Genomic DNA, 20,372 nt, shown 5'->3' with positions numbered 1-20,372 from the left:
CCTTACACAGCCACTTAAGCAATCCGTCTGAATTCAGTCCACAATACTGTTTGGGTAAATTGATAGCATAATCTTCTTGTGACCTTAAGTAATGAGGAAAAATTATGATGGTACATTTGTGGCTACAGAAATAAAAATATATTTAGGGGTTGTTGGAAATCTTTTTAGCCTCCAAGTGACTATTTAAACTTATTATTTATATTTAAACTATTTAAATTCTTTGTGTGGTTTAATGAATAGCTGAATTATAAAGTCACAGCTTTCAATCATTAGACCCCTGAATGTGGAATTTTTTTTTTTTTAAATGAAAAGAACACAGGCAAGATGTGGAAGAGAACAGAGTAGAACTGGCTGAATGGTTAAATATGTTGCTTTCCATATAAAAGTTTTGTTAATTGAGTAATATGATTTATTATTAAACTTCAATGTTTACACAGTGTGTGGGGAAAAAAATTCATTGTGGAACACAGTATTTTTGCAAAGAAAACTGATTTGCTCAAAATGAGGTATAATTTGCCAACTCTATTGGCATAGAAGGTTAAAATGTTCCAGGTGATTGTGTCCCAGGTGACATGACATCAGTTAGCAGCTTGGGTACCTGTTGAGCTGCTGTAGGGAGAAGGGGAGTAATGCAGCTTTGTCAACTTGCCTTTCTTCAGCAGAGAGGGGGGTGTAGATGTGCATGCCTAGCGTGCACAGTCCTGTAGATGGAGAGGGGGGGTGTAGATAGCGTGCACAGTCCTGTAGATGGAGAGGGGGGTGTAGATGTGCATGCCTAGCGTGCACAGTCCTGTAGATGGAGAGGGGGGTGTAGATGTGCATGCCTAGTGTGCACAGTCCTGTAGATGAAACAAAGAACAGACTGGAAACCCCATCGAAGAGTTGGCTTCTACGGGTGGCTGTCCAGAGGAGTTATATCACTTGCAGAAGCAAGTGATATGCCCTCAATGATATCAACTACATGCCAAAATCTCAGTTTGTTATAGGGCTTGCCCAGTGGGGTCAGACCTTTACAAATAGTGAAACCGAAACCACCCATAATGACTGCCTCAGTGATGATCCCTCTTGATCACTTTATGAGTAATGAATGAGCCACTAGATTAAGAAAGTCTCTGATGGTCAAATGGCAGCGAGGGGGGGGGGGGTCATGGGAAAATAAAAATAAATAAATGAATGAATAAAAAATTAAGTACAGTTTAATGGAATGGATAAAGTCTTAATGTTGAAAAACTGTAAAATTTACAGCCCTTTTTAACTTTGCCAGAAATAATGCAAGATCAAATGTCAAGTCTGTTTAAGAGAGACAAATACCACAAAGCTTATATTAAAAATAAATAAATAAAGAATAACTAATAAAAGTACAAGTTACATTTCTGCCCACATATCACAGTACAACAGAATACTGCTCTCTCATGGCATCTAACATTGCACTTCCATACTCCAAAATGCAAAATGGTGCAGATAAATTCTGGCAAGATCCATATTTACTGGAAAGTACATTATTAAAGCATTTCATGAATTCTTAAACATGCATTGCAAATATTTAGTTAATGGTTCATCCATCAGGCTTTCGTTTAACAAAAACCCTTTTAGTGCATTAACTGTATACTAACAATAGAAAATCTAATGTTAACAAATACAAGTATCAGCTTCATTAGGACACATTTATTCTCCTGATTTTAGAGTGGGCTCATGGCTCATTACCAGGCCTAATGGATTTTTTTTTTTTTGCAGGGGGGGTGGGGTGGGGTCAACAAATGGCTATTTAAGTCTGTGCAAAGTACAAATACTGTAGCCAGACCTCAGATGAATTACTGTACATAATTTAAACCTCATATGAACCTGGGTGTAGATTAACAGATAGCTTTGGCAATTAGCTCCCATTGTCATTATTTTGCAGTACACTTACACTCAATCATCCTGTGGGCCCTACAGTTCTACAATAAGATTGACTGGACTTGTTGCTCCTTTGAAGAGTGTCCAGCACGCCTTTCTAACAAATTTTCAGGAGGATGGCCAGGTTCTTAATCCCTGATTCTTCATTAGTTTAACTGCAGAACATCTACATACTACAAGTGATGCTATGTAGATGCAAAACATTATACATGGATCCCCACCTAACTCAGAAGTATTTTATATCCATTTATAACCTACAACAGCTTTTCCATTAGAACATCAGACTGTAGGAAGAATGGCTGGTGATCACATGCTAAAAAAGATGCTCTAATTCAAGTATCTTAAACTCTTGGCAGCTGAACAATGTTCCATTATTATGCACTGCAGTTACTGACATTCCATGTTTATCAAATGTAAGTTTAATGTTTGCAATCACTTGTTTCACTCTTTACTATAACACAACAAATCAGGACAGTTCCCTGATACTCCATAAAGAATTAAATGTTTTTTTTTGTATCATAAATAAAATAAATTTGTTCCTACTTTCCTTCTTTTTTTTTGGGCGGGGGGGGGGGAGGGGGGGGGCAGTGTACCATCTGTGCTATAGTGACCTCAGCTATTCAGCTGTGCAGCAGTTACAGACATCTGCAATACTGAGTCAAGCTGCAATATAAAATGAGACTACACATGACTCAATAGTAAGATAACAGCATTATATCTAATAAGTACACATGGTCTCTTCTGATGCCTTTTTTTCCATCTTGTCGGCCCTGCAGTTCAACTTTAAGTTTAACTGGACTGGTTGCTCAATATACTGAAGGCAAAAAGTTGTGACTATTTAATTAAAATATTCATGCTGAGGCAAACGACTGATTCGGAAAAAAGGGTAAAAAAATTAAACAATTTTTTTATTGTGAATGACATTCATGAAAAAAATCAGGTGGAAGAAACGGTGCTTTAGTTGCTTCATCATACAAGCTACTCTGGTGCTTGATTCAGCCAACAAAATGAAATCATAAAAAGCTCAAAATGGTTAAGAGACATACTGAACATAAACCATTGATACTAGCAGAAGAGAGTTCACTTTGGTCAATGCAACCAGAAGGCCAATGAAAGCATAATGAACTATAATACTAAACTAAAGCAATGTGCTGTGAACTGTAAATCTGGATGAAGTACAAAGAAACTGCCTGATTCCTGGTATATGCAGTGAAGCCAGAGAAAGCTGCTATCTCAACTGAATTCAACATTTTCAACAGCATTCAAAACTGCACTGAGTACAGAAACAGCAGAGGTGTGCAATACTTAAGGTAAAACAAGGTACCTTTTGGCAAAGTATATAAAAACAAATTTGGTTTAATGACAAGAATGAAAAAGGCTTTGCTATTGTAATAACAAAGTGAAAAATACATCAATCAGGGAATTGTATATCTTTGTTCACAAGTCTCTCGTTTGACCACCATGTCTCCGTACTGGTTTGAAACCCCTTCTGTCTTGCACAAATTATTCATTGAGGTATCTCCTTAAGGCCCAAATAAATTACAGTCTCAGTTTATTCCTTCCTTATAAGGCTGGTCACTGGCATTTACCAACCACTCTAAGCACCTAAACTAACTCAAAAGTCATCGGTGTTTCCTTACTCTTGGCTACACTGACAGGTTAAAACAAAATGCTGCTGACAGTAGTGTATAACTTGAGTTGCTGCCACCATATTTTATTTTGTGGATTACCAAATATCACAAACTTCACAATTAATGCGTTTACTCTGACTTATAACATCCAGTTTAATACCTAGTACCCAAGGAATAAAATTACAATAAAAATAGTTTGTGCTCAAGAGTTTGCCAGTAATGATTCTTCAGTAACCACTATGGGCCAATAGTTATTAACATATATTTGAAATGTGAGGACATAATTTAATTTTATTAAAAGCTTAGGCTCCGCCCATTGGAAGCTACTGTGCAAATTGTCAGAGCTGCATTGGAGGAAATGAACGGCAGCCAACACAGCTCTCAATTTTACTAGCTTAAGATAATGTTGGCCCCATTTAAGTCATCATGTAAATTGCAGCTGCTTTTTGTTAATTATTATTGTAATAACAATTAAAAAAAAAGCTTACAAAATTGTAACTTGATATAAGCAAAATGCTTCATTTGGGGAAGCTGGGACATATTGAAAGAACATGTATACATACATACACATATTTCAATCATGGGCATTAATGCCCTTCTAGCCTGCCAATACCAAAACAATTGTTCCCATAAAAAGTGCTCAGGCTGTTCTTAATATCTAAACTAGTGCTTGCTTTAATGTAATTTGGTAGTCTATTCCATGCATATTCTGCATAGGTTGTCTGATGATTCTCTACAACTTTTTGACAACCACAAAGACTTCCAGAGGTAATTGTCTCTAATTATACAACGACTGAGCCATTAATATTTGAAAACTAGCATGCTGATTGGTAAGCCCAATCAGCGTGCCCATTGTAAATCTGAGCATATACCAATGGAAAAAGGTCCAGTCACCCAAACTTTTTTCCATTAATATATTCAACACAAAATGTGCTTTTATTTCATTTTATTTAAAACACTGACAAAACTGGAGATTAAAACAGACAGAGACAGTACAGAGGAAAATAAAAAGATAATCAGGTATATTATATAAAATGAAATAAACGTACTTGATTATCCTTTCATTTCCTCTGTCCCATCTGTTCTGCATGTTATAAGCTTCCCAGTTTGTTTCTTTTTTTTTTGTTTTTAGTTATATCAAAAAAAAAAACAACAACAGAGATGTTTCTTTCTCCATTGCTTCTTCACACAGCACTTGTGTAATGCAAAAGCATAGGAACACAAGTCCCATATGCATGCGCAGTGCATCAGCAATGCTCCAGAATATCAAGGGAAAAGCAGAAGACCACCATGGCACCATTTTATATAATTTTAATCTTATATAATGTCATTGTATAATAGCAATAACGGACTCTGTGGTGTGGTATATTGAAGATTTACCCATGGTTGCCTTTGTTTAATCACTCGGCCTTTGCCCTCATGATTAAACCACACCAACCGTGGGTAAATCTTCAATATACCACACCAACATCGTTGATTACTGCTATAATGCCCTATACACCTGAATAAGGTATCCTCTTAACTATCATTATGAGACATTGTACAAGTTCAGATATTTTAATCTTTCATAATAACAAACTTTCACATCCATGGATGCCCTTGGTATATTTCCACTGTGCTCTTTCCAGTTTATTCATGCTTGTTTTCTTATAAGCTTTCCATATTGTCATATTGTCATTCTATACTCAAGTCTGGGTCTAATATAACTAGTAAGGACTTCATTTCTGAGTTCCTAGACTTAATAAATCTTTTTATACAACATACAGTTCTATAACTATCATTAACCAATTGGTTGATATGATTTGGAAAAACTCAAACCTGGATCCATCCATATACCCAGGTCCTTAAATGACTCTACCCTCAATCACTGCGTGCTGTATTAAATATTCACCTTTCAGTCTATGTCTCCCAAATCTCATATGCTTATTTTTTTATGTATTTATTAGCATATAATTCTCCTGTGCCCAAGTATTGAATTTAATCAAGATTTTGCAGATATGACCTATCTGTAACACATGTAATCAGTTTACACAATTTTAAGTCATTTGCATACAGACTGCAGAACACCTCAGAAGAAAAAGACAGAGCTGAAATATACAATCTAAACAAGTATGGTCCTAGGACCGAACTCTCTGGGACATCCTGACTGTAGCCTCTCTGGGACATCCTGACTGTAGCTTTGAATTTCACCTGTCCATTTGCTGCATGATACTTGCAATGTCCTATCTGTAAGCCATGCAGCTGTCTTTCTTATCAAGAGTACATCAAAACCTAGTTACTCTAATTTATTAATCAGCATTTTGGGTATGGCCCTGTCAAATGCCGAAGATAAATCAATATAAATTACATCACAGCACATTTTTTCATTTACTGCTCTTATTACATTCTTATAGAACATCATGTTGCAGGTGGTAATAGATCTATTTTCAACATATGCATGCTGATATATGGTTTCAAGTCCCAACCTTACCAGTTCTGACAATAACTTATCCAGTATTACTTTCTGCATTATTATTTCACAACATGAAAATAAATGTAAGAATCTGTATGACTCTGGGTTTGTCATATTCACCTTTCCTTTAAAGACAGGTTTAACAAGTGCAGGTTTCCAATCTTGAGGACTCTTCCCATATTTGTACGGACTAGTAAATAATAGATATAATGTTACTATAAGTTCTTGCTGAAGTATTCTCAGGTCATTACTGCTAATTCCCTCTCCTCTTTGTGCTGTTTGGATCCAGATTGCCTAGTTCTATTTCAATATAATATAATGTGATTTCTATATCTGAGTTTACCTGGATTTCACAAGGACAATATATCACCCCCTTTGTGGAACTAAGCTGATTTGCAGAAGATTTTGAAAATATATCTATAATCTGTTGTGTCTAAGAATACATTTTAGAATCTACAGTTTATCAAGTTGTATGTCTTTACTCCTTCCACATCTTATATGTCTATAAAATGGTTTCCTATTATGTTCAATATCATTAGATACATTTTCTTCAAATTTTTCTTGATCTTGTCTAACACTATGTTTAATTTGTCTATCCAGCTTGTTTATTTCAGTTTTCAAAGTTGTAGTTCAACCTCTTTTCCATTTCTTATATTTTTGTCTCTTCCCTTAATCAAGCTAGAAAGGGGATGGTGGCCTAAAGGTTAAGGTGTATGCTTTACAAACACAAGGTGCAGGGTTTGAGTCTCACAAGGGATAATTGGTTAGACTTAAAAATGGCTCGCAAGGGCAGTTAGCCTAGTACTAATCTATGCATCTATGCACGTATCATGTCCATATGGAGATATATCCTCCTGACGTTGTGTGCCTAGCTCCTGATGTTAAACATTTTTTTTAAATTTTTTTGCATTCAAACAATTTCTCTTTTAAAACTTTCCACACTCCTCCTGCAGTTTTTCCACTGAATGCATCACTTCAATTAGTTTCAAATAGTTACTGTTTTGCTTCCATATAATCAGTTATTAATTTTCGATGCATTGACGTAGATTTCAGTTTGGCAGAACTATCTAACAACAAATTAGCCTTTATAGCCCTATGATCATTGCAAATCAACAGTGTTAAAACTTGACATGAAGTAACAGTCATTTCTTTAAGACCATAAGCAATGTCTAGTATGTTCTGTTCCCTTGGTAGGCTTTTTTTATAATTTGAAGCAATTGTTGTTCCTGAACAGAAGTTGTGAATAATTTCCTTACTAATGTTGGTGAATCAATATTATTCCACTCTGTTTCTGATAAAATAAGTTGTGAATAATTTCCTTATTAATGTTGGTGAATGAATATTATTCCAGTCTGTTTGTGGTAAAATTAAGTCCCAAGCCATTATTATTTTTCCCTCCTGTGCTTCATATGCAAGCAATGTATGAATAACGCTAGGTCACCGGCACTTGACTTTGGTGGTCTATACACTCTAGCAATTGTTATATGTTCCAGGGTTGCATTTATTGTCACAGTTACACAATCTATAGTATTAGCGTTATCACTGAACATGTAATAATCACATGCATTCATATCTTATCAATTTATTTCTTTATTATATATTTAATATTTTACATAATTATATATGTATATTTTTATCTTGAAACTTAACTGCATGGATCTTAGTTTCATTTATAATGCTTGTCTACATGTTTCTAAGTCTCTGGGGTATCAATTTAAATTTTTACTTCGTATGTGTTGCAAGTGATTACAGTATCTGTTTAAACTAGCACTTCAGAAATGATATTTATCTGAAGAAGTCTATTTACTATAAGGAAGAAAGCGCTCATTTTAATTTTAAAGTTTATTGTTTTTGAATAAAGTTTACCGGTTTTACCCTACAGTAGATGAGCGGCTTTTTGTTTTTTACATATAGTGTTCTGCTACAAAAGTAAAAATAATGGAAATGATTATTTGCATTGAAAGGACATGGCCCTGCTTCATAAGGAAGGAACTGGTAAGAGAAGTTTCTGTTAAACAGGAAAGATATAAAGACTGTGCAATGAATGTTAAGTCTGCAATAAAAGTGTTACAAAATACACACTGAAGTGTTCTGTAAGGAAATCTGTATACCATTTTTTGTGAAAGCTGTTATCTTCGGTTACTTCTTTTGTTTGGGACTTTTACTGCAGCATTTCTTAAGTGAGGTTTACATAAAGTCAAGCAGACTTGACTTAAGCCAGCGGTTGGCATTCCTATGGCCTCAGTACAATGAAACACTTGCTGGTGACTTGCATAGGTTCATAGGTTGGTACTGGGCTATCAGCCCTAGGGCCTATACAAGCCTAGCCATAACAATTCCCTGGCTATTTATTCCCACACTATTTACTTCCCTGGACCCCTGTCTATCACGGAGACTGAAGTGATCCCCGGGGTGAATTTCCTTTCTCCCATCCAATCGTCAAGGTTCCTTTTGAAGAGGACCAAAGAGGCACTCTGCTTGACATGTATGGGCAATCTTGAACTTGAACCTAGCAACTGCTCAATTTACAAGTTTCAGTGCTAGAAATATTATGAATACAAATAGACAACCAGAACTTGTGAAGACGATTATTCATTGCTGGATTAGCATTATTTGCCCTGGAAGTTATTCAGTAAGATAATATTCAATACGAATCGTGGAAAATTCAGTGATGATACAATTAAAGATATATGGGTAAGAACTTCTATACCGAAATTATGAACATGGCAGAATATAGTCCTTGGATCAATGGGTAACAAGATAGATACAACTGGGCATAAACTAAAATAATGTTAAAATTAAAAAAGTAAAAACTATGGGAAATGGCAGTAAGGTCTGAAGCCGATATATATATATATATATATATATATAGAGAGAGACAGATACACACATACATACACACACATATATATATACACACTATGCAGATCATTGAAAGCTACAGTCTTGTACAGCCTGTATTTGTTCAGAACCCAGACCTCCTCCATGTTAGGACTGGTAAGTTCCCTGCTCTAGAACGGACAAGGAGCATAACAAACGGACAACATATTTCTGCATTACATGTGCCATGGAAGGTATTTGCTAATGTTGCATGTTTGGACAGAACTTGCAGAGTACAATGTTAACATCTTTATACCAAAAAAAAAAGGTTTGAAAAGACAGACAAGGTATATTACAAAAAGGCTGACTGTGCAGAGTGAAAAAGAACCAATGTTATATTTGTGATGCATGATGCTATTTGTAAAAGGGTGCACCATTCCGGGCTTTGTACAGTAATCCGCAATGAAATGGAGGTCAAGTACATCAATATAAATAAGGACGGGATGTAACACTCATAAGAAATTATACCAATCAACTCAGAAAATGGAAATAAGATGTAAAGCAAAATTAGAGAGACAGTAAACAATAATGTGTTACCAATGGAGTGAGGCAACCATTGGTACTGCAGTGAGATAGTAGCCTCAGTCAAGCCATAAGACACATAGATAAAAAGAGGTTTAACATACGACTGAAATCCTACTGTTGACTAGTAAAAGCTATGACAAGACACAGTTACTGGTATAACTTGAAATGTTTACATCCAGTTCATACTGCAGGTACAGTAAGGTCTGCTGACAGTACATATGTAGACGATATTCATGCTGACTAAGGAACGGATTAGATGCAGCCCTCTGATTCCCATATGGAATGTGATGTGCTCCTGGCTGAGAATATATAGTCTGAGTTAACAAAACAGAATGGCATACACAGCTGGAAACCTAACCATGGTCTGAATAAGTTAATAATGTGGGTGAAAAATGAATCTCCTCTAGGGCAGTCTGAAGCCTCAAAGAAACCTGAAATGGAACACCATTCAGAGCATGTCTTGGGGCTACAGAGTTTGAAGAACTTTGCAGAAATGATTCACCGACATATGCAAATATCTCTTTTCTCTTGACAATAGTCAGTCAAAAGCACTGAGCAGTTCATTTCATGGACATTATTGATGTGTTTTTATAGGTATGGGTCTGTCTTATGACACTTGTATCTGTCCCCACTCCTGAGGCAAGATCTGTTGGAGGATTGTGGAAACTTGGGAAATGTGCTTCTGGTCTGGCAGATGCATCAACCTTCTGGTAATACAAAATCAAAGACAAAATTATTAAGTCAGGTGGCAGAATCTTACAGGATGAACTTCTATTGTGATGGCTAGAGGGGAAAAATCATCAGTGGAGTGCTTTGCCAGACATCTGGGTAACTTTGTATGGGATGGCTCACAAAGTTTTGCAACTTCAGTAATTTGCTATTTAAAAGCTCCCTTTCAGGTTATGCATAAAGAACATAACAAATTTTGTTTTGAGGGACTGGACTTGGTTACTACTGATGGAACAATATTGGAACACTAAGAAAGCAACATAAAACAAATACTTATTCTGTTATCATGGATGGAACCATCAATGGCAGTGTATGGTGTTTCCTTTACCTCAGCTGTGACGGACTTACTTAGGTCAGAAATAGGACAAATTCTCGACTTCTAGGCAAAGTACACCAGATATTACTTTTGATACTTTGGCATTCAGTATCCAACATGCTACTGTTCTCACTGTTCATAAAACAAAAGGGGCTCTAAAATTTCAGTACCTAGGGAAGAATGAATCACAGACTACAGCTGCCTTCACTAATGCTTCAACATGGAGACCTAACTGATGGCGGCATTCAAAGCAATCATGTAACTGTTTTGGCTAGAAAACAAGGAACATTCTCACGTTTATTGACAGTCAAAAAGAATTAGAACAGTGGTATATAGTGCCCTTGCAGTACAAACCCTTACCATGACAGATAGCCTTGAAAATACAGAACTTCCAAGTACGTTCTTTTCCAAACTTATTTGGTGATCCAAGGAGTGGTAGCCTCCAGGTAATCTACATTACAGACAATTATCCAGAAAATTTAAACTGTCCTGTGGACACCAACAAAAAGCTGTCTGCCTTACTAAAATTGGGACTTCTACCCTTGGGTTTATAAAAGGGCTTTATAAAGAAGCCTAGGATACTAACTACAGAATCTCTGCAAAATATTAATCTATATCACTTTCCCTAGCACATGACTTTTATCAATGAAATCACACCCAAAGCAAGTTGTTCTTTGTTGTTACTGTACACCAACTGTGGTCATAAAGCTATTCAGGCTAAAAATTCACAAATATTTCAGAATGTGCAGTTATATAAAGCTGCATTCTTTGCCTTCCCTGAGGCCATAAAACTATTAAGCCTTTTATTGTGTGATGCAAATAAACCTGACAACTGCTAAGACCAACTTCAATAATTAATTAGCTGAGCAATGCCTACCAGGAAACTTGACCCTGGCTGACAGAGGAAAGGAAAACAGGACCTGAAACTGACAAAAACATCATTCATCAAAAAGGCCATCATTCCAGTTGCAAGAACTTTTCATATATGGTGCAACAAATATGTAGGAAATACATATGTAGGAGTCACAGCCAAAAAAAAAAAAAAAAACACCGATGCTTTTACTGAGGATTCTCAAACTTGACAGTATTTCTCACCACCTTCATTCTAAGTGAAGTAAGATCTGACAAAATGGCTAAGAAGGCATTAGTAAAATAATTTAAGTTGTTCTTGTGTGTTGTTGTCTTTCGGCTTTTCCCGGTTAGGGGTCGCCACAGCGGAACTCTGGTCCGCTAATGATTGGGAGTAGATTTTCATGAACGCCGAGGTACCAGCTCGACATTCAACCTTCAACGAAGGCACGCCCATTTACGCATGTCTTTCGAACGTCCACCCAACTGTGGAGAGGACATGCAGACTCCACACAGAAGGCACTCCCCGCACTCCTGCCGAGAATCGAACGGGAGAACCTCTTGATAAAGTTATTAAAGTAAACAGATGACTTTCTTTTTTCTTTTTTCTCTCTTTCTTTTTTTGGTATTAAGAAATGTTGGCATTACAATGCAAAAAGAGGATAAAAGCTGGACATAAGTATGTTTACGTTAATAGGCTGTAATCTTGGGTTGTTGGGTGTGGGGGATGGGGTGTAAAAGTGCACAGATCTCATAATACATGTAAAGCTGATATGTTTTCTCTTCTTTTGCAAAGGTGAATGTCTGGTTTAACACCCCCTGGCTTAATCTAATAACAAATTTAAAATGGAAACAAGTAAATATGAGAACACAGAATATAATGAAAAGTTTTCCTTTAGCAATACATGTTTCAGCTTGTCTTTCAGGCTGTAGCAGAGGACTACATTTTTTTTGTCTCTTACACTTCCATGGACACAATCTGAAACATAGGGCAATAAAAGACAGAACACTGTTTTTTTTCTTCTAAGGTTAAGTTAATGATTTCCTGAAAGCATGCAAGTTGTTTTCACATTGTGTGTGTGTGTGTGTGTGGGGGGGGGGGGGGGAGTAAAGATAAAAAAAAGAACAGGCACCAGTTAGTTTAAGTAGAAGCACAGGCAATAACATACATCTTAGCATGGATAATTTCAATTTCAGGTTAATTAGGACATGTGTTAGCAGCAGTCTATTTGGCACAAATGTTCCTATTAGGAGGGTTAAACGTCATTACTTAAAGATGTACATAGTTATTTCTGAGGAGACTGAAGGCCTGCAAAAACTACAAGTGCTGTTGGTGACTCCCTGCTAATGAGAAAAGTAATCTTTTTCTTTGTCTGTGAATTGCTTAAACTGATTCAGCTGTTTTCTGTTTTGAGATATCTGCTTGGCCTCACGCTTTTTTATTTTCTATGTGGCAGATGCACACTCACATTACCCAGCCTGCACATTTCACATGCTTTTTTCTATTGGTTAATTTGTTTCTTGAGTGATGCTTAAATACATAGGAATATATCTCAGGCCTTGTCTTTTCTGGTAAGACTCAAGGTCTGCAAAAACTACAAGCACTGTTGGTGACTTCCTGCTGGTGAGAAAGGTAATCATTTTCTTTGTCTGTGAGTTGCTTAAACTGATACAGCTGCTTTCTGTTTTACCTGTTCCATTTTATTTTATCTTTCTGGTCAGGGTGAGAGCCATGCCATTCACTAATTGAACAGGGTGAAAGCCCTATGGCCCATTCATTCCCTGACTGGGGAAGATACTAATCAGCCCACTTTTTCCCTTTAGAGGTTAGAATTGTGTGTTAAGGAGAGGGGAGTCTATGGTTGTATGGCTGGAGGATGACGTTTGACTGCTTGCTGGTAGGACTTACACAGGAGTGTTACCCATGCTACTTTCAATGTGGATATGGTTTCTCATTCTTACAAGGGAACCACCCCTCTTCTGGGATAGGTACAGACATCTTTCTCATGTCAACAGTGCCTAAGCCCTTAATCAAACTCAAGACACTTGTGTCATGATCAGAGTTTTATTCCTCTATGTCATCAAAACTGGATTGCTGACTTCATTTTTGACCCTTATTCTTTTTATAGTGTACGGAAATAGTTAAAAAAATTCAAAAACAAGTTTATAGTCAAATATAGTATCTTATTTGTCTATATTAATCTGTCAGAAAATTTAATAGCTTATTGTTTCTTTTTTCTTTTCTTTCAATCACAGGCAAAAATACAAATTGCGCAGTAATACATGGAAAACCTACAGGATATTTCAAAAGGCGCATTCATTGTTAAATATGTGTCCATATTCTAGAGCCAGATTCTGTTTCTGTATTTACATGTCTACTGCTGTCGCTATACATCTGTATTCATCACTGCACGTTTTACTTCATGAGTGTTGCTTCTCCCTGAATTAGTTGAATAAGTGGCCAAAGCAGACACATAAAAGAGAATACAAGCAGCATAAAAATGTCAAGCCGTTCACTAATCTGAATGAAATGTGTGCAAGGACTAGTAACAGCACAGTATGCAATACTTCAAGCATGGAAACAAAGACTTCACGGTGAACAGAAATGTGCACATTCTTAATGAGAACAGGCTCAGTAAGAAGGCTTAATTTACTCTAACCTACCTGGTCCCCAGATGCTGCAGTCGTCTCTGTTGAAAATGCAACAAACTGCAAGTCCTGGTCCGTCATCTCTAAAACACAAGGAAAATAGAAAAGCAGAAAGATTAAATGTATTTCTTAGTTTCCTATCACTGTAAACGCTTCGAATCCTTCATCACACTAATAATGCAATTCAAGGAATTTGTTAAACCTTTTTCTTTTGTTTACCACCACTTACGCTTCATTAGATTCTGCTGATGACATCTGTCCTACAAGGAACAGCTCATTCCCTGTTCATGTACAAAAAATATGTGTGAGGGGGAGTAGACAGCTACATTAGGGGAGAGGGCTATAATATCAGGGCTTACCACTTGGTTGGCATAAAAGGGGTATTTTCCTCATAATTTCATGAGTGTCATGGATTTTTCCCATTCACTATCTTCCCATAAAATCTTAAATATGCAAAAATATTCTCAGTACAGCCAATGGACTTCTCATCCAACTACAAGGCATGGAAAGGCAAAATAAAAAATTGTACTGGTACCAAGATATACTACACTCAGATCTCAGTATCAGCCCTTCCAATATGTGGGCACTAGTAGCAGGACATGATATACCCAGGATACAGAAATCACCCCTTCCAATATGGAATCTTGGTTATAAATAATGGTACACTCAGACCTCAGAATGTCCCCTTGCCATAAGTAGGAAACAAACTATGTTTTCAGTTTAACATTTGTGTCAAAAAAGACTGTGCAACACTGAAGAAAAAGTTTATATTACAGCAGCCTGAAGACACTTAAAAGTGCTAAACAATGCATTTGGCAAACAAAAAAAGTCGTGAGAAGGGAATGTAGATAGGAGAGGGCCAGATACAATGAGAAGAGAGGAAAGGGGCCTGAAGACATCAAATCAGGCATCTTGACAGTGAACAACCTATGAAAAAAGTATTAAGGAAGGTTGGCAGAACACAAGATATGTAGAGAGAAGCAATAGTAGCAGAAAATGTAAAGGTTTTATCTCTTTTTGTAGGCATTTGGTAGTACCCCAGACCAATTCCCATATATCCCTTCTTATCCTACATGTATAATAACTTCAGCTCCTCCCTACTCTATCACTATCTTATCAGACAGCAGATAACTCTCTGTAATCACAGTCTTCATAATCATGTAGTTACTGCCCCACATAGTTAGCGACTCAATGCTTTATACATACTGCCAATACCTATAATAATCTTTACCACTCAACACACAATAATATAATTTAGCTAACCTCTACCATTGAGTTATACTTTAACCATCTTCTCTTCACATTAACATACCATCTTTTGACCCAACCTGTTTCAAAAGTATCTTTACTCTATTATAAAACATCATTCAATCCAACCACTTGTCACGCCATTCCTAATTCTATACCATTTTATCTTATCCATCTCTCAGTTAACTCCTTATACCCTGTATATACAATCTGTTACTGCCTCATTACATAATTTACTATTAAATTATTATTATTAAATTTCAGCCTCCTCATTCCTTCCTCTACTTCCACTAACATCTTAACTTTATACACACTTTTCTCATCCTTTTATGCACCTCCTGCACTACCCTATTTTACCCATTCAGTCAGCATGACACATGATGCTCTTTCTTCTCTGGCTACTAGTACGTGCAGCATCCTACTAGCAACATCCTTTAACACACATTCAGCCCAATTCCTGTACTACAGACTATAACCATAACTCCAGTTAGCCTTGTTTCAGGATTACCTCCTACTTTTGCCTACCACCTTATATACATTTATTGAAATACTGCTATAAAAAGTTCCAGCCCCTAGTCCATACATGCAAAACTAAAGTAAAACTAAAAAATATTTACAGCACCATCAACATATGGCAGTCACTACAAAATTAAGTGGTGACATCCATCTAAACCCTGGACTTACCTACCATAGTATAATCTCAAACAGCATCTTCAAATTATCCCACTTCACTATAATCTCCACCAAAATCACTCCCTCATCTTCACACCAACATATAATGTATTCATAACAAACTTCCAGAGTTTTATGCCTGGGTGGCACAGGGCTCTCCAACCATACTTATGACATCTGAAACCTGGCTGTGCAAGAAAACAAGACATATAAATACTACCACTGCAATGCAACATTATAAGATTGGATAGAATTAATAAAAACACATGGGGTGGTAATTCTCTACAAAATAATTGTGATACTTCTCTTTCTCCACATCCAGTCACAGGATTCTCTGACTCTGAAGTTGCAATAGACCTACTCAAAATAAGTAGTCACAAATCAGTAGTAATATGAACCTGTACACCTCCAACTAATAATACTTTCACAGTATAAGATGCAATTTCCTAGTCCTCATCTAGATTTTCCTATGAAACCTTAACATTAAGAAATCTTAATATTAGCTATCAGAAAGTACAGCTGGTAGCTCAAATAAAACATACACATGCAACCTCTCAGCTGTTTGCTAAATAATATGCCCCCCTCTCCTACTCAGCATGGCTTTCTACCTCCTCATTAAGAAATGAAGGCAAACTGTTGTTCTCACTCCTCTTGGATTTCTCTTAAGCTTTTGATACTGCGTTCCATCAGAAACTGCTACAGCAACTTGCCAATACAGGATTTTCCAACCCTCGCTAGATTGCTTAAATTGAAACCGCCCAAACAGAGCTCAATCAGTTAAATGGCAAAATGACTGCTACTTTTTTCCCAGTAACTATTCTGTGTCCCTCAAGGGGCTAGTGTAGGCCCTCTACTTTTCAATCTCTTCATTAATGAACTTCATATGACCACCATGCATGCCACAACAGTGCAATATGCTGACTACTCTATTCTTATTTGCTTAACAAAAACCCTTGCTAAGCTTGAAGAGTTTACACAATCATCTTACTCTTCTATTGAGGCACGGCTGAACAACTCTCAGATCCTACTACACCCTAACAAAAGTATGTGAATACTTTCCACACCAAAAATACTTTCAGCCAAGAAGAATTCTTTCACCATGATCTCAGCCAATAGTACTAAAACTTGATATAGTAAAACAGACAAAACTGCTAGATGTCATCACTTATAGCCATTTAAAATTTGACCAACATATATCTCAAGCTATAAAGGAAACTCATCAAAAACTCATCTCAGTACCTAGGGTTAAAACCCACCTCACAAACTTTACTAGAAATGAATTGTAACTTCCTACATATTGCCATTTCTCTATACAACCCCTTTGTAAACATTCAAGCCTCACTCTCATCTAAACCTGAACACTGTTATAATAGAACTACTAAGTTCATATGCGATCATCACCTTGGATCACACCACTGTCTACTGCTCAAGAAACTCAAATGTCTTGAACTGTCACAATACCTACTACTATCTCAACTTACTACTGTGCATACGCTCATGTACCAACCTGAAAAAATGTCCTATACTAACCGTGTCATTTAGCACTAGTCCTCTCAGATGCCTGTGATTTATAGACAAATTATTACTTACATCAATAAAATTTTGTAATACTGCTGCAGACAGTCTCTATTCCAATAAAGTTAACAAATACTGGAATCATATTCTACAAACTCTGAAAACAATCCAGAATGTAAATTAATTTAACGTACAGTTAAACAACCACCTAACAACTAACTTGCTCTTCTCTAGTATTACTCCAGGTTAACTACCACTCTAACCTTTCTTTCTTCCTTTACTTCTACAATCTTTTCTTCTGAATTTCTTCCCCGATTGTCTAACCTATCCTAACTTGGGTTTCCTACGTTTATATTTAATACCCTAGTTCCTGCGTTTATATTTTATTCCCTAGTTCCTACTAAGTGTTGAAAGAATAAGAATCTCTCTGAATACATTTTGTGTCTGCTTTTACTATTTATTCTTTTCACCTTTGAAAAGTAAATGTTATATTATTTTCTTCTTGATATGGTTTAACTGGCTCTGACTGACAACAGGGTCTATATTTTATGTTTTTTCTTTCCTCTTGAATTGTATTAATACCAAAACTGAGTATAACTGTTTATAATCATGTTAAAATACCTAGCTGTATGTAGAAGTTGTAATTGCTAAGATCTATAAAGACTCTACGTATTTGAAATGTCCTGTTTAACCTTTGCAAATACTAATGATCTGACTTAACTGTGTATCTATCTCAATATCTGGAGCTTTTCTCCCCAGGCCACTGTTGAAAATGGGCTTTTGTGTTAAATCTAGACAGATGTTCTCAGTAAACAAAGGCAGAATAAAATAAATAAAATTCTGAGTGCAGTTCTGGAAAACTCATCAGTCTAATATAGACAGGACAGAGGCAGTTCAGACAACAGCAGCAAACAATATACATGGTTTCAACTTGAAGCTATATATATAATGAGAGATCAGAAAAGCTTAATATGCACAAAAGTGAAGAAAGAAGAATGACATGAAAAATAAATGTGCATACTTCAAGGGACTCGGAACAGTTCAATTGGGCATTATCTTCATAAAAAATCTGAGGTATTAAAATGGGGGGAGGGAAGAGCCTCGACTCAGGGAGATATATGGGGAAACACGAGGTTGTGACACAAACAATACTCAGCCAGCTGCAATAAAGAAATTAGTTTATTCACAAATGATAAATTGTGAACCAAGTGCTCTAAGGTCATCAGAGATGAGGATGAAGACCTGGAAGTTGAATGGAGGGAAAATACAATAATTCAAGGAATTACTCAGGCTTTACCACCTCAAGGAAAAGAAGAGGAAGTAGGTGGAGTTGAAGAAGAATTGCAGTGCTTCAAAACAGCATGTGTAAGGACTGCTTGTGGCCAAGCCAGGTATGGAAATAAGATGCATAAGGAAAACTGGTGGTGGAATGCAGAAGTCCAGGAAGTCATCAAAAGAAGCAGGAGTGCCGGAAAATGTAGTAGATAGAAAAAATGGACCAGGCTAGGAAGGAATATTGTTTGGCTAACAAAGAAGCTAAGAGAGGTGTTGCAATAGCAAAGTACAAAGCATCAGAGGCACTCTACCATCTCCTGTGAAGTGACTCAGTAAATGACACAAATAAACCATTAGGCTGCAAGGCAAAGACAGTAACAAAGAAGACAGTCAGACACCCTTCATAATGGATGCCAACAGCAACCTGATCACCAGTCCACATGGCATCAAAAGGCAAATAGGAGTACTTCCAGCAGCTTCTGAGAGAAGAAAACCTCATAGAAACTGTACTATCCAAGACACAGCCTATGAAGAAGGAGGAGGAGGAGGAGCTCACTATAAAAGAAGTAAGAACTGCACTAAGGAAAATGAAGTCAGGGAAAGCAGCAGGCTCAGATGAGGTCACAGCAGATATGATAAAGATGTTGGGTGAGAGAAAGGTGCATCCCAGATGACTGCAGAATAAGCATATTAATGCCAGTGTTCAAGAAAGTACAGTTGTGTAAAAGGTTACCATAATGCTAGGTGTCGTCCTTTCTACTGTTGCAGTATTCATAACATGTGGGATCTCCTGCCAAGGACAGCCCAACGTCTGGCCAGTATACCAAAGCCTTTATATCATCCTAGTTTTTTTTTTGTCAGATGTACATTCCCTGCTTATAAATAGGGTATAAAGGTGATGTACATATGATCCATACTCAGAAATAAAGTGCCCCATGAGAACTACAGCAACCCTGGTAGAAAGGATAACATGCACATCCACAAGGAAAATTAAACAGAATGCAGTGTCAAAGTCCTCTCAGCCAGCAAAGAGCCCCCCCCCCCCTCGAGGGATCGAATACCACAACAGTGAAAAGAAGGACATCTACTGTCATGGTAAGACATTACACAACTGTACTATGTCCTTCTATATCATTGTTGCAGTATTCATAACATGTGGGGAGATTACCAAAGCTACTGAAAAGGATGGCAGAAGAAGGCACAGAGAAGCCCCTCTACAAATCCAAGGAAAGTTCTGGAAACCCTGTCCTGGCTCTGGTGATGACACCCAACTTGTAATGTATAGTAAAAGTGTGGACAGAGGACCAAGTGGCAGCTTTAAAGATGGATCTAGAATCCAAACTCTTTAAGAAAGCTCCAGAAGAGGCCACTGTCCTCACAGAATTAACCCTAACTGAAGCAAAACATTGTTTCCATGAAAGGTATAACAAAAAGAAATCCAGAGATCCAGGAAGAAATGGTGTGCTTAAAAACTGCCAAACCCAATGTCCTGGTATGAAAATAAATAAAAGCTGCTTATATTTGCAGCTAACATTTGTCTTATGCAAATAATGCCTGAGCCGTCTATGAAGGTAAAAGGTATGAATAACCTTCTCACTGGCAGATTGTGAAGAAGGAAAAATAAAGGCAGCTGGACAGGCTGATTAAGAGACAACTCACTGACCACCTTGGATATAAGTGAAGGATTAGTACATAGAAACGCTATCTCTATGAAAAATCAAAGAGATAGGAATAG

At 36.8% G+C, this 20,372-nt stretch overlaps 1 protein-coding gene across 2 annotated transcripts in view; it reads right to left on the bottom strand.

The window, feature by feature from the left end:
- Positions 1–20,372, bottom strand: part of LOC122790848 (adenylate kinase isoenzyme 5-like) — a 1,153,343-nt gene that overhangs the window by 330,041 nt on the left and 802,930 nt on the right. For both annotated transcript variants that reach the window (XM_044058488.1, XM_044058489.1), the window contains exon 7: positions 13,943–14,010. In XM_044058488.1, the coding sequence (XP_043914423.1) occupies positions 13,943–14,010 (68 nt within the window). The remainder of the gene's footprint in view (positions 1–13,942; positions 14,011–20,372) is intronic.

Source organism: Protopterus annectens, chromosome 16.part0 (genome assembly GCF_019279795.1).
Source record: "Protopterus annectens isolate FY-2018-M chromosome 16.part0, PAN1.0, whole genome shotgun sequence".
NCBI lineage: Eukaryota > Metazoa > Chordata > Ceratodontiformes > Protopteridae > Protopterus > Protopterus annectens.
This window is presented reverse-complemented; position numbering and strand designations above follow the sequence as displayed.